Here is a 15937-nt window from a genome sequence, read left to right on the forward strand (position 1 = left end):
ACAGAGCAGCCTGCTTTGTGAAAACACAATAGAATTGGAATATATTTGTCCAATGAGTGAAACATACAGATGTAATCAAATCCAGCTTGTCCCCCTGAGCTGTAAAACAGGAGTAAAACTGGACACCAGAGACAGCAGACAGTGAGCTCTCCAACTACTTCTAACGACCTGCATTACAATAGTGGAGATAATAAGAGCGGAGGAGTTGATTTAGTTCTGTAACGACTGCAACATGAACAACGCTGCATTATATCACATATGTCAATTCAGTGCATCACATGTCTATTTATTACATCACGTCAATTCAAACTTTGAACCTGCTCAGGTCGAACCCGACAGTCTTTCTCTTCCACTGATGTCCCTCATCCTCCAACTCCTCCTCCTCCTCCTCCGCCTGCTCTCTGCAGCCTCCTGTACATGTAGTTGGGCTCGTTTATCCGGACCGGTACCGGTGTAATATTACACCGGAGTACAAAAACGATGAACAGCCGTGAGGGTGAAACTCGGTTCGGCTCTGCGCTGCAGGAGAAGCGGTGCGTTTGTGAACTCGGTCCGTCTCCGGTGGAAGTTGAAACTATCCGCCGTGAAATGTTCACTGCGGAGGCGGCTGTTGGTGTTAGTCCTCAGGTCTCCTTTAGCGAAGCTCTTCACGAAATCAATCCACCTCTTTTTCCTTTCTTCATCAATAGGACATTTAAATAGCGATGCAGCGCTGCTTTGGAGGTTCTTGCTTCCAGGAAAGATTCACTTGCGGGTGGAGGGAGACATCCTGTAGCAGCCAGCTGATGTACAATAACAATCTGACTGTGGCAGGAGTAGAACTGAAGTCCAGTGGGATGACCTCTTATGCAAATGAGCTCCAGGCTTTTACAGCGTTTCACCGTGAGAGGAGGAGCCATGCAGAAGGTTATATAAACCGTCTGTGATCTGACGTAGATAGGTTGTTGTGACGTAGATAGGTTAGGTTTTAGCCCCGCCTAAAAAAAAACTGAGCTCAAGACAGGTGAGAAACTGTTTAACAGTCTAACTCCACATTTCAGCAACTCATTTCACATGTATATAATGTATTGAGAAGCAAATCTTGGAATTTGCTTTACAGCATCTTTAAAGTAAAAACACGAAACAATTCTTTAATGGACACAATTATCTTTTAAATAAGAAAAACACATGTAGCATATTTTTGCATTTCTGTGACTCCTCTGATGTCCAGTTTTTCACACAAATATTTTTTGAGGGGTAAAAATTAAAAAAATTAGAAGAAAAACTTATTTTTAAGCCAGTGTGTAAAGTTGGTCTCTTTGACTGTATTATATTTTGTCTGCCATTCCATTATTTTTCCTCTTTTCTTAATCATTTTATCAAAGAATTTTCTACTAATGCCTCCCTCCTCTAGAGTCATGTGGGCTGTCTTGGCCTTGCTGTTTGCCCTCTCCAGTGGCGCTCTGTCTCTGGACAAACTCAACATGTGTATGGATGCCAAACACCACAAAATCGAGCCTGGCCCTGAGGGAAAGCTGTACAGTCAGGTGATGAATGCAAACATCCAGACATCTGAGATACAGTAGAACAAAATGAGATGATGGGAGGTTCAAGCAGGTGTAATGTTAAAAGTTTCTGTTCTTGTTCGAAACTTGATGTATAAAGAGGGCTAAAACTATATATATATTTTTGGTTAGAAGATCATAAAGTGATCCCGCTTTCTTCTTCCTCTTTCCAGTGTGCTCCCTGGCGTGACAATGCATGCTGCATGGCCAACACCACCGAAGGAGCCCACAACGATAGCTCCTATCTGTACAACTTCAACTGGGAGCACTGTGGTCCTATGAGCGACCAGTGCAAGAAACATTTCATCCAAGACACGTGCTTTTATGAGTGCTCACCACACTTGGGACCCTGGATACAAAAGGTGTGTATTGGCCACGTGTGCCCTTGAGTCTCTTGTGTATACGTGTACTTGCACACTAGATGGCAGCACAGGAGGTTGAACAGCTTGTCTTGACAGCTAAATCTACAAACTGCAGACAGTTACAAAATCACCAGCCAGTTAAAAGAAACTTGTGAAAACTGTGGACAACTTTACAACCCACTTCGCAGTTCACAGTAATGCAACTGTGAGGGAAAGGAGTTATGGAAATATATAACTTGTGTTTTAACATTATTGAATCATATAAACAAGTCATTTATTGGTGTAGGCGGATGAGGGCTGGCGTAAGCAGCGTATCTTGGGTGTGCCCCTGTGTAAGGAAGACTGCGAAAGTTGGTGGGAAGACTGCAAGAATGATTTTACCTGCAAGACTAATTGGCACAAGGGATGGGACTGGAGCACAGGTAAGACACACACACACACACACATGCACATCGGTGTACATCACTGCATACGCATACCGGGGGGCACATGCAGATTTAGGACTATGTGCACACAACACCATACACAGATTCACTAATAAAGATATTTTGAGATCTTCCACTTAATTTTTTTTGCCGCTTGGGGGTTAATTAATATCAATTGCTTAACTTGTGTTTGGCGTCCCTTCCTCTCTCACAGGTTTTAACAGATGTCCTAAAGACAGCAAGTGCAGGAATTGGACCGAAGTTTACCCCACACCCAAATCCATGTGTGAACAAATCTGGTCCAACTCCTACCTTTACACCACCCATATCAAATCCACCGGCCGCTGCATGCAGCTCTGGTTCACTGGGGAAAACCCCAACAGGAAGGTAGCCGAGTACTACATCAAAAACGCACAGCAACGCCAGACCGTTGCCCCGACAATACTGCTCTTTCTGGCTGTCACATCCTTCTCTGGAATGATGTACTAGAAGAGTGTCCTTGACTTACCCTGCATCACCTCGGAGCTACCAATAAAACTGATTTCCAATAATCTTCTGGTGCTTTGAGTCATTGAGCCTCCTAGTGGATCTCCAGTGATGATACAAAAAAGAAATGCATCATATTTTATCTTGACAACTCAACACCTGAAGAAAACATTTCTGTCCTGTCTTTTAACATTTTTAAAGCACCTGCTTGAAAATATACCAGGAAAGTTTGCTTTTGGGAAAGCCCCTGTCCTGGCATGTAAACTGAAGTACTAATATTAAAGGTAATTTAAATTTGATCATTTGGATCTTCTATGTTTTCTGCAAAAAAGGTTCATAACCACCAAACACATGATTTAATTTACAGTCGTCATCGAAGCAGCAACTGTCTGTGCTCCTTACTAGAGAAAGGACATATTGCTTTTGTCTTCTAAGATAAAAAACATTAAAGACATAAATTTAATAAATAACAAAATTATAACTTCATTACCAACATGGAAGCATCCAAAGGCAAGGCAGGACGGTAATTTAATCTGAAAGGTTTGCAGATTCAAAGTCTGTGGAACAAGGAAAAAAACTAAAATAAATTGTGCATGTGTACAAGCCATGAAGGGACGTGCCACATACTGTATTACTTCTCTGGGCTGACATTTTAAGTGCAGACTATGGATCAGTTTAATAACCCTTTCACAACCTCAACCACCAGTGCAGAAACTGGAAAACTGACCCAGGATCTGGCTCTGAGGGAAAACGTTTCTCTACACTGGGCCCCAGCGATCACATGAGCACTCTGGGCCAGCTAGTGGTTAGTGGGCTCCACTGCTTCCTAATTACAGGGTTCCAGTCCCCCATGTGTGTGTGTGTGTGTGTGTGTGTGTGTGTGTGTGTGTGTGTGTGTGTGTGTGTGTGTGTGTGTGTGTGTGTGTGTGTTTGTTAGTGACAGATAGAGGGAAAAAGAAGAGAAAAACAGATTGATAGTGTGTTCATGTCTCTGTCTCCCCCTATGTGTATGTGCGTTTCTGTATTGATTCATCATCAGTGTGTGTGTGTGTGTGTGTGTGTGTGTGTGTGTGTGTGTGTGTGTGTGTGTGTGTGTGTGTGAGGAGAAGGAGTCTAATATGATCATTTGAATATGTCTTGTTGGTTTGCTGGTTTATCTATGATATGTGAACGTAGAGGGCCTTGGCTGATCAAAGATAAGTCTCACTTATATTTTGTATACTTTGTGGACTTTGTACTTTCATAATAAAGGCCTGGTAACTCCTGCAGTCACCAGTATCTTAATGTTTTGAAAATTAGCCCGTGTCCTTCTGGCAGACATCCGACACGTCAAAGTGTTGTTCTGTTTCTGAGGCTGATGATAACATCCTTCCTGTATCATTCAGCATTTCAAATTTAACCTGTGAATTTCAGCTTAGTGTTTCCTATCTCCTCTCTCTACATAAACTACATGCACAAAACTCTCATACCTGAACAGAAACAGCATTGTATGGTAAAGTCCAGTAATACAGGGCCAACAGTTTTTTTTTCAAAAATAACAATGTGCCGATAAATGCAAAGGAGAATACAATAGTACTTAACCTGGGTAAATGACAGAAATTTGAGCACCCCTCTACAAATTACACTTTTTTTTTTAAGTGAACAAAAGAGAATAAAACCCCATCATGCACTCTTGCTTTTTATTTCATGCACTTTAAAAATCCCAAAAAAAACCAAGCACAAAAAACAAACAATCCCTGAGCAACTGGCTGAAACAAAGCTAATTGATGCCTACAAAACAGGGGAAGGCTATAAAACATATCAAAGCATTTCCAGCTTGCATTTTTGACTGTCTGAAACATCATTAAGAAACAGCAGTTAGCTGTGGAAGTCAAGTTAAGATCTGGAAGAAAGGGTTGGAGAAAAAAGGAACAGCATTTAATGAAAATAAAATCTTGCCAACTAATAGCATGGATGGGAAATATTCTGCTTCGGGGTTGTGTGACAGCGAGTGGAACAGAAAACATTGCTCAGACAGAGTAGAATGATTTTCATTAAATATCATCAAACGCAGTCAAGAAAGAAAGTGAAACTGAAAAGAGATTGGTTTCTACAATAGTGATACAAAAACAGACCACAAATTCCACCAATAAACTTCAGGAGACACCTTTTCAGATATTATTGCTTCTTGGTTGTTGATAAACACAATGTTCACGAGTCAGAAACATAAAAAATGTGACATTATGTGCTAAAGGTTATGATAGGTGACTGTGAGATATCCATACAGTGCAGTCAGGCCTCAATACAGGGATGTAACTGTAATAAAAAATTAAAAAAAACACAATATTGTGGGTAACAACATGTCCTATGGCCTCACCCTCAGGCTTAACTTACATGAACAAAAGTTTTCTAAGAAACTGTCAATATGCTGTTCATTGTTTTGTGACAATGGCAGCAAACAGTTATGGTAAGATGTAAAAGACTAGAACTAATAGAAAAACTAGACTGGAAAAGAACTAATTATTTTGCTGACATAGTATTTTTAGACATATTGTTAACCCATACAGTCTTTTACAGTCAACTCAGACAGACACAGTGTGATGCCATAACCAGAAATAGTGTTGGGATGGCTGCTGTCCCTGCAGCTATTAATACTCAACTTTTCTGAGGTCATTGGCAGCACACACCACCCTACCCAACTCTCTCTCTCTCTTTCTCTCTCTCTCATTTTACTCCTCTCTTACTTTGTACGTGTGTGTATCCATACCACATTTTAGGAGTCAGACTCTTTGTGGGCTGAAAAAAGGCCTAAATCAGAATACTGAGTGGCGATCTCTAAACGCTGGCTTGCTTGTTTTCTGTGGTTTGTCAGTGTGGCTCCTAGGTGGACAGTCTGTGTGTGTGTGTGTGTGTGTGTGTGTGTGTGTGTGTGTGTGTGTGTGTGTGTGTGTGTGTGTGTGTGTGTGTGTGTGTGTGTGTGTGTGTGTGTGTGTGTGTGTGTGTAGTCTGGAAAAGAAAAGGCTTGCATAACTCGATTGGAGCTTGTGTTGAGAAATGACTGCAGCCTGGCCTCCACAGTGGCTGCAGGTCATGATGTCCAAAGAGAAAAGTCCTCTGGCATTAGTGAAGGCTTTGACCATGTAGGCTTAAACTTTGAGCCACGATACAAGAGTAGGAAAATGGATTTTCGTTCACATTGGTATCTTTTTATCCATATGAATGAAAACTTTATGAGTGGCTAGAAAATGCTAAGTGGTGTACTTCAAGCTATAAAACCACAGGAACCTGAGCCCATTCACAGGATTGTGGAAAATACTTGGTGTCTACTATAGCAAAATAGAAAACTAAACTTATGCCCCTTTCTTCATATTATTGGATGGTTATTTTAGACACATGAAGTGTACAAAGTGTTTTAATCTGGCAGGTGATCAAGATGCAGCTAGTTTGAACTGTTATAGCAGTATACTGTTGTAGAAATGATTATTTGATCAACAGAACATTATTTCCCAAGTATTTTGATATTTGATTAATCATGTTGACTTCTGTGATTCCAGCTTTGTCAATCTAAATATTTTCTGCTTCCTTTATTCCTCCATGACAATAAACTGAAATAGTTTGGCTGTGGACTGTTGGTCAGGACAAAACAACACATTTTAGTTTGCACCCTGGGCTTTGAGAAACACTGGTCTGCATTTTCCACTATTTTGTGACATTTTAAAGACCAAACAGCTAATTGATTAGTCAGGAAAATAATGCACGGATTAATCGATAATAAAACTCTGTTGGATAGTTCAGGCAATTCAAGGTTTAAGGTATACTGCATGGAGTGGAGTAAAAAGGACAGTATTTCTCTTGTAGTGGAGAAAAAGTGTAAAGTTGTATAAAATGAAAGCAGGTCACACGTGTTTCTATCCTTTGATCTGTTTGTCCATTTCTTTACTTGGTCTCTATCCCTGCTTCTTCCTCTTGCTTTCTCTATTTATCCATCACTATCCATCAAGCCCTCCTTCTCTGTCAAGTTAACTACAGGCAGACATGACAGAAAACAAACTTCAGCTGACTGTACCCTTCCAATAAAGTATCTCCGTGTAAATTTCTGAACGACTTGTTTTATTTTGAAAATCCCAACAGGAAGAGCTTTATTTTGACACGGTCGGTGTTGGCAGAACTCGTCCCCCCCTGTTGCTGCCCGGGTCTCCTGTGTGGATTTACATAGCCTGATTTCCGTGGGACTGGGAAGTGAAGGAGGAGGGTGGTGAGCCTTTCAGGAACTGCCGCAAACGGCATAACTTCACGAATTAACAACTTGTAGCGCCGCCGTCGGTCGTTTGGCGCCTCCGGACTTCGGTTGGAAAAACGCTCCTTTTCCTCCCAAGTCTCCGGTCCTCTTTTATTCTGGTCTGGAGGAGGACTGGGAAGTTTTACGGAGAAGACGAGAAGCAGCTCGAGTTGAACCCGGTTTGAAGGGCTGTGGCCATGGCCGGGGGTGGTGGTGGGGTTTCTCCGTTGGGCCCCGCACCACCGATGTGGTATCACCGGGACCTGAGTCGAGCCGCGGCCGAGGAGCTGCTCGCCCGGGCTGGGAGAGACGGCAGCTTCCTGGTGCGGGACAGCGAGAGCGTGAACGGGGCTTACGCCTTGTGTGTACTGTAAGTAACTCCATCGTTGCGCTTTGTTATCCTTTGTTTTAGCTTTAATGGTGATTAACTGCTAGCACACACGCCTTCAGCGGGTCTGGGGTTTCTGTGTTGAAGACGTTGAAGTCTGTTATTATCCTGCAAAACTTTCAAAAGTGTGACCTAAACTCTTATGCAGCTGCAAACTGGCACCATTGGCCAACCGATGTGATCAAATTGTAGTTGAAGCCTGCGTCAGAAAGTGTTTAAAAAGTTTGCAGGCATTTGTTTACTTTCTCCTGGAGGGCAGTGAGTGGGAGAGAGACTGTGTGTCTGCCCAGCAGTGAACCTCCAGCATGGCACACAGCTTTAAGGGCTGTCCCTGTCTGTCTTGTGTCTGATGTGGTTGCCTGCAGCGCCGCTTTTTCTCTTTTACAGGGCAACGCTGCTGCAATCAGCCTGCGGGTTGTGAGCAGTGGCATCATAAACTGAGTGGTCCCGGAGGTAAATATAAGCATCTATGGGCTGGTGAGGCTTGGCTGATGTTTTAATTTGAAGCTCATAATAAGATCATTGCAGCCGAGGAGTTACACATACTATCTTCATGAAATTACAACAATCTGTGCTGTCAGGAAAGTTCAGGCCATCTCTCTTCAGAGGATCTGGCATCTCTTCTGCTAAAATAGGAGATAAAACAGCCATCCTTCATTACGCAAGGGAGACTTTTCTACCGGCCACCTCCTTGTTCAACCAGACAGTTTGACAATTGTAAAAGAAATATATCTTTGTACCTCACAAGCAGATGATGAAGCTTCCGCACAGACAGACGGCTGACACTGCTGTGTACACATGACGGTGACTCAGACAAGTCAAATAAACCGTGGAAAAGGGAATTTTGGTCATTTCTAGTTTTACAAGTGACTTCTACGTCCCCCAACACCCACACAAAGTTAAACAGATACACGGGCGACTACAGATTGCTCAAATGAAGGGAATAAAAGGCCATGTGACACAGTACTCTGACATTGACTCGACCTACATCCCCTATCTGATGGTTTACCTCATGCTGGGTTCAGTGTGTGTGTGTGTTTACGCACACACACACACACACACACACACCAGCAGTGGATCATTTATGTACAATGTATTTGTGTGAATATGCAAACACATAACCTAGATTAAAGATTTAATAGATGGCTACTGAGACAATTGGCCAATAAATGACCAACAGAAAAGTAATTTGCAACTGTTATAATGATCTCTAATAATCACTAATTCCTGCACCTCCTCTCAAAGGATTTGCTGCTTTTTTCTGTTTTACTTCATTGTAAACTGAATGCTTTTGGACTTTGGCTTGTTGATCAGACAAAACATCTTCTTGGGCTCTGAGGAATTGTAGCTACATATTAGAGCTGCAATGACTACTTGATGAATAGATTTGTTAACAGACCGAAAATGTATTGCCTATTATTTTTATATTAGATTTGCCGTTTTGAGTAATTTTTTTATTTATTTAAAAAGTATTAGACATTTTTTATTCTAGCTTCATAAATGAAATAATTTTTTGTGATATGATGATAAACTGAATATCTTTTGGTTGTGGACTGTTGGTCAGGACAAAGACATTTGAGGCTACACTTTGGGCTTTGGGAAACACTAGTCAACATTTTTTTTTTTTTTTTTTTTTTACCATTTTAAAGACCAAACCGCTCATCGATTAATTGCGAAAATAACGGACAGATTATTAGATAATGAAAATAATATTTTGTTTCGGTCCCAATACACCTATAGTGTTGTCTGAGCTCTGCCATTTAAAATATAGTATAGTTTTGTCAAGTATCTCCACCCTCCTTTTAAAAACATACAGTATCTGCTTGTCACTGGCCTTTTGAAAATATACCGTCGAGGACAAACAGTGGTCCCTATATCCATTTTTCATGCAGAGCTGGATTCACTAGTCATTCAGTAGGTCACTCTGTGACCAACGACTGTCCTGACATCCATGCATCATTTGTTTCCGGATTCATTCCTGCCTCCACCTCTCCCTTCCTCTCACCTCTCACCTTTCACATCAGTGACTTTCATCTCAGAGACTTTCTTTCATTTTCGCTGAAATACGTCCTGAACAGACTTCAGCCAAAATGTGCTTCACTAACAATCTTCCTGCTTTTTACCGAGACGTTTTGCCTGCAGTAAAAATCTAAACATAACCACGGTCACCTTTACTGTAACTTTTTGTCAGTTACTTTATTGCAGTCATGGATGATGAAGGCATTAAACTGGACTGAATCTGCTCTGATATTAAAAGGTGAACATTTCACAAGTGCTCTTATTTACCCGTCATTTCCTTCTTTTTCTGTGATTATAGGAAGTAGTTGAGGCACAATTTGTTATTCATTAACCTTACTCTGACACAAAGAAAGGGAGAGAGAATAAATTAAATCGAGATTTATATTTTTGTAGTGTGTATTGTAATTTATAATTCAACAGCCACAGAAACCATTTCCACCTTGCAGTGTGTATGCAGTTTTTAAATAATTGGATTTCAGTGATATCGGAGATTATGTAAACTAGTTGTTCAATTCTATGATTTGCGCTTGAGACAGTTCTTGTAATTTAATCCCTTCTCAGAAGTTCAGGCTCCAGGCTAAAGTCAAAGATCAATACCACATTGATTATGTACATTGCATTGATTATGCCAGTTTGCTGCACCATGACTGCACCATGACTGCACAATTAGAAATGCTTTACAGATGACTATCAAGCTGACATTGCGACACTTCAAATGTAGTGAAAAAGTAATAGTAAAACCAATAATACCAATATTTTAAATGATCTTAGACTAAAAGTTTATAAAATAAAAGATAATATATTTACAATGAGAGGGAACGGAACATTATATAACTAAGTATGAGAGTTTTTCCCCATCTTCATGCCCAGTCACAGGTCACGTAGGTCGTGTACCTTCATAAATTATCTTTTTGGGAACAGGGATGACCCATCATTTTCCAACAGTCCCTGAAGCTAACAAGGAAAATATTATATAGTCAGACAACACAAGTATTTGTCGCCTTGCGAGTTATTTATTTGGGTACAAAAAAAACTTAATTTCCAGGAAGTAAAATCTGATTCCCCAGAGGAGTGAAAATGTTTCAACAACTGAAAGGCACTTTGGTTTTGGTCACATGCCCAGTGTGGCATGCTGGAGGCTTGAGACTGATATTTAAAGCAGGTCCTCTTCATGTTGATTATCATTTCCTCTTATAGCCTCCTCAGCATGACACTGTTCTTTAGAACTACTGAAAAGTCATTGTTGTCTTTTCATTAGAATTACTTATTTAGTGCTATTTTTCCAGGGAAAAAAAAAATATTTCCATCCATCCAGGAACTCGACACCTTTGCTGTCATTCATCACACAGTCACATCTATCAATATGCAAATAGTCCGAGCCGTGGTCTCCACCCACCCCGCAAGTTGACTGGATTTTTTTTCCTCGAGTTTGTGATGTATAAACACTGGCTGTCTGAATCTGTGTTTTTGAGACCGTCACACTGTCACTGCAGTTCCTAGACAGAAATGCTCCGTCACGGCTTTGACTGTTGATTGCGCACATTATATTTTTTGTTGCTTATAAAAAAAACATCACAGGGACATTTTAACAAAGTTACAAGCTTGGTTTTCATTGGAGGGGGTCTTTAAAAAAAAAAAAATCCTTGCAAACACTGTAGTGTTTGTTTGCCACGGAAGGAGAATAACTGTTTACAGTATTGATTTCCAGTGAGCGCTGTCAGGTTGTTTTCATCTACAGGACCTGGAGATGACACGGTAGCTTTGCACATAATTATATCAACATTTTGAGTGCTCATTAGATCTGGCTACTATATTTTTTTTATGCGCTTAAGCTTTATTGGCTTCTTTAGGCTCATACTCATGAAATTTGTGCTACAGTGTGTTTTTTGTTTGTTTTACCTGAATGTGACTACTAAACATTACTTTTTGAGCTTCCCCTCGTGACTGACATACAAGGACATGATAACTTCCTTTTTGAAGGACTTGGGGGCACCAGTGTGTTTGGAAAGTGTTTCCAGTCTGGTTGTGGGACTGACTCCTGGTCCCGTCTGCAGGCCTATGCCTTTCTCTTCCTCTTAGTTCACATTTCTGTCTGCAGACTTTGAGTTTTGTGTCTGCTTGCAAGTTTTAGTACGCTGACTTTTGTAGGAAGTGACCACCTTGACCAGCTCACAATTTGACAATGAGAAGATGAACAGTTGTAGCTCATCTGTTTCTGATGCTGAGTATGTTTACTATTTGTGTGCCAACAATATCTTAAATAAATCACTGGCACAGTGTGATTTACTAGTTTACTAATAGTTTACTGGCACGTCTTTACTGTCTTAACAAGAGAGACGTCGATCATTAGACAAGATGCTAATAGATGTGAGTGTCTCTGTGCCACCGAGACATTGAATTGTTTTCTATTTTTGCTGTCAGGAATATATTCTCCGTATCACTGCAGCGCGTCTTAACATGTCACGGTTCAGGCTGACGCTGTGTTTCTGTGTGTGTTTTTGAAATGTAGACATTTCTATGAAAGCATTCCTCACCAAGAAGGTGTGTGAGTGAGTGTTGCCTTTTAGTTTTTTTTTTTTTTTAAATGCTTTTTTATAAACAGTTAGTTTTTGGGTGACTACAGATGAAATTTACACAATATTTTGTGCTCTTTATTATGTTCGTCTACTTTTCCTTAATGTGTCTTGCTATATGCACCAACATCAGATGACTGAATGCTTTCATACTCTGATGCACGGGCATCATTTTGAAATTGATGCAGCAGGACTGCGCAAATGTATTTGGCACTTTAGATGTTTAGGTTCTTATTCATGACGCAAATACAATCAGAGAGGGCGTTATTGATCCCAAATTCTTTCTGCTGCATAAAAATAACAACCCCAAAGATAAAACAAGACTCATAAAGAACCGTCCTCAGTGACGAGAAGAACAAGGAGTCCTGCAACAAGTGGTCTGAACCCCACAGAGCCCTGATCTGAAAATCATTATGTCAGTCCTGGATTACATGAAGACACAGAAGACATTGAACACTAGTCATTTTCCAAGAAGCCTGGAGCAACCTACTTGACAAATACCTTTGAAAAACAGTGCAAGTGTACTGAGGAGAATTGGTACTGGTTTATGCCCCTTTTTCACCATCGATACTGGCTCTAATCCAGTTTACAACTCACTTTTGATAATAGGTACATTTTTGGATTTAGTTTTCCACGGCAGATTTACTAGTGTGCTCTCAATGCGACATCGCATGACACTACTGTGACATCATCTTCAGCGCGGCACACACACTTGCTGGATCCTTTTGTTGGCAACCAGAGGGGCGTCTGCACCTCCTCAGTTGACTGTTGTGTTTTTGCGGGTTGACATTTCTCAAAGTAGTAGTAGCTTGGCAAGTTTGCAGTAGGGCTGGGTGATATGGACACAATGAAATATTACAATATATTTGACCAAAAACATCTCTCGATATTGTAGGGATGACTGTTGGTGCTTTCACAAAATGCTCAATGAGATTTTGATAAATAATCATCAGTTATGTGGTTAAACTGACTAAGTGAGTAAAGGCACACAATAGAACAGCTGCAACAGTGGGGTAAATTCAGAAATTAACATCACTTCACTGTAATGCAGCCTTTAAATCCAGGAAAAGAAAACCTTGATGCCATATCACAATATTATGAGAAATATGAACTAGTTTAATATCAAAATATAATATCGATATATTTCCCAGACCAAGTTAACAATGGCAGGTGCAGGATATTCCTGGAGTGTCACTGGAGTGTGTTAATGCACTCATTGGTCGTCAGTGCCAGGACAGAAGTGGCCTGCTGCACTTTGAGACAGTGAAAAGTGAAATACATGTTGGCAGGATGGACTGAGTGGGCTGTGAGGGGGTAAACTTACCCGTTGATTGTCGGTAACTTGAAGGACACTCAGTTAAGTTTTACCCTGATAGACTATTGCATGAGCTTGGCAAAAGGATGTAGGCTGTGTGTATTCTTTGGATGGGACAGAGGAAGAGGAGGTGGCACTCCAACAGGACGGAGCGAGTCCGTGGGGCTTTCAGTACACTCAACACACACCACTGTTGACACCATTATACTGTATACTTTGAGTCTGTCTCTGACCCACAATAAACCCCGCTCTCTTCTCCCCACCCCCAACCCCACCCCACTAACTGTTCAGCGACTGAAACAATAGTATTTACTGCACAGACCTGCAGAGAATCTCATCAGCAGCCAACAGGAAAACACACACACACACACACACACACACACACACACACACACACACACACACACACACACACACACACACACACACACACACACACACACACACACACACACACACACACACACACACACACACTGAACACTGCACACTGCAGTGACGTCTGTGTATGGATTCTGTGTTCCTGGGCTTGCAGTGCATTGTGTTCATAATGTGAACAGATTAAATATGGATACGTTTTGAGAGGGGCAAATATTTATGTAGTTTTATAGTGTTACTCTGAGTTGATATATTGAACTATTATTGGCAACAGTCTGATAAATGTGCTGGATTTAAATCAGTTTGACGTGGGAACTTTCTGTTTCGAGTGTTTAGCTTGTTATGTTCTTCATCATTTAGCTCAGAAATGGATTCAAATCTGTGCCAGGGCCTTTGTTGCATGTCTCCCCCTCTTCTCTGTGTACTGACAGATATAAACAAGAATATAAAAATGGACATCATATATGTTTTGGCATTAGAACCACTGCAGCAGGAACTGGTGATAAGCTGCTTGTAAAAACACAGTTGCCCTCACTAAGAAAATAGTCCAAAGGTTAAAACATTACATAACATGAATATACAATTGCACAAATGTTGACTTGAGTCTCTGATATCATGAAGGCTTTAACAATGTAGGCTTAACTACTTTCCTATCAGTGACACTCAGATAAGCAACCAGCACTTCAGACCCACGTTAAGCCTTAAATAATTTGTTTATCGTTAGTTATAATTACACTACATCCTGGCCGCATTGCATGTCTTTGTCAAGAGTCTTTGATAACCACATTTCGTCCTGTTTATTGGAACGTTTTTTACTTCCTTACATTGGTATGGGCATCAGACCCAAAAATGCAGTATCGGTCAGACTTTAAGCATCGCCAATCAAAAGGTTTCATTACATTCAACACTTTTTCTCAAGTATAATAAAAAAAAATGGTATAATGTGTCATTTCTATTTTAAGTTTAGGTTATTATGGATATTAAGAAAACGTTTTCTTGCACTTTGTTGTTGAAAATCAGTTTTAGATTTTATTCTAGTCCACATATTTTAGTTCCTGCAGGACATTGTCCTGGAATAACTGGAAACACAGCTGAGAGGTCAGAGCGGGATGAGTTCCCGACATGGGTTCATCCCTCCCTGCATTTATACACACACATGCCATAAAGTATTTTGCATAAGCTGCCATCCTGACGCCTGCACTCCTGAACAGACCAATGAACATAAACCACAACGTTTGATTGGCAAATTAAACATTTTGTAACCCGTCCACTGAAGCGACACGAAACGCAGACATGAAAATCATTAGAGTCCAGCTTGTGGCTCCGGGCGTGTAGTCATGGCTCAGCAATAGCAATGTCACCGCATTGATTTGCGATTGGTTGAAAAAAAAAAAAAAAGAAGTCAGTGGTTCAATCAGAAATGCAATTCACACTTTGAAATGTCATCCGCTGTTGTTCGATGAAAGAAATGCACGACAAACTCTCGCCGACATTTATTTGTAAAACTTGGACTCCATTTCACAAAGTGTGATGGGTTTTGTGTTTATTTTCAACCGTCACTGTAACTTTAAAATGTGTAAACACTGGATTCAACCCTGTTCTGCTTTACTGTATCATGCTACTGTAAGGATAAAGCACGCTCAACGCTGTGACGGACAGCAACAGGTTGAAGCTCTCTACAGTGTCTAGCCCCCCCTCACTCTCATACATACACACACACACACACACACACACACACACACACACACACACACACACACACACACACACACACACACACACACACACACACACACACACTATCCACTGAGCTCAAGTACAAGAGTGTATATATGAATGTCAGGGTCAGACAGTTGTCTAAATGTTGTCTCTTCTTCTCCCCTCCCTCTGTTTTCCACTCCAACTTTCTGTCCTCTTTTTGTGTTTTTCTCTGTCTTCTCCTCCCTCTCTGTCTCTTTCCTCCCTCTGCAGGTTTCAGAAGCACGTCCACACGTACAGAATCCTCCCAGACGATGAGGGATTTCTGGCCGTACAGGTACACAAAAGACATTCACACTCTCACGCTCATGCTTCGGCGGCAGCTGGCAGGCAGAGGTGCTTTTGTTGGCTCTGAGCTCTGTCTCTCTCACAGACACACACACACACACACACACACACACACACACACACCCAACACCAACACCAACAGC

General features: G+C 41.0%; 2 protein-coding genes across 2 annotated transcripts in view; both read left to right on the forward strand.

The window, feature by feature from the left end:
* The first annotated feature begins 1397 nt into the window (after positions 1 to 1397).
* Positions 1398 to 2850, forward strand: folr (folate receptor). Its single transcript, XM_069717260.1, has 4 exons — positions 1398 to 1526; positions 1718 to 1906; positions 2193 to 2328; positions 2546 to 2850. The coding sequence occupies exons 1-4, from the start codon at positions 1398 to 1400 to the stop codon at positions 2818 to 2820; spliced, it is 729 nt and encodes a 242-aa protein (XP_069573361.1). The 3' UTR covers positions 2821 to 2850.
* Positions 2851 to 7035: 4185 nt separating this feature from the next.
* The window catches only part of inppl1a (inositol polyphosphate phosphatase-like 1a), a 29217-nt gene continuing 20315 nt past the window's right edge, over positions 7036 to 15937 (forward strand). Inside the window, 2 exon segments of the mRNA XM_069717030.1 lie at positions 7036 to 7445; positions 15720 to 15783. Of these exon segments, the coding sequence (XP_069573131.1) occupies positions 7273 to 7445; positions 15720 to 15783 (237 nt within the window). The 5' untranslated portion in view covers positions 7036 to 7272.

Source organism: Brachyistius frenatus, unplaced genomic scaffold (genome assembly GCF_029030835.1).
Source record: "Brachyistius frenatus isolate BFR_SWC_R1_liver_20210118 unplaced genomic scaffold, ASM2903083v1 Contig_1, whole genome shotgun sequence".
NCBI classification, from domain to species: domain Eukaryota; kingdom Metazoa; phylum Chordata; class Actinopteri; family Embiotocidae; genus Brachyistius; species Brachyistius frenatus.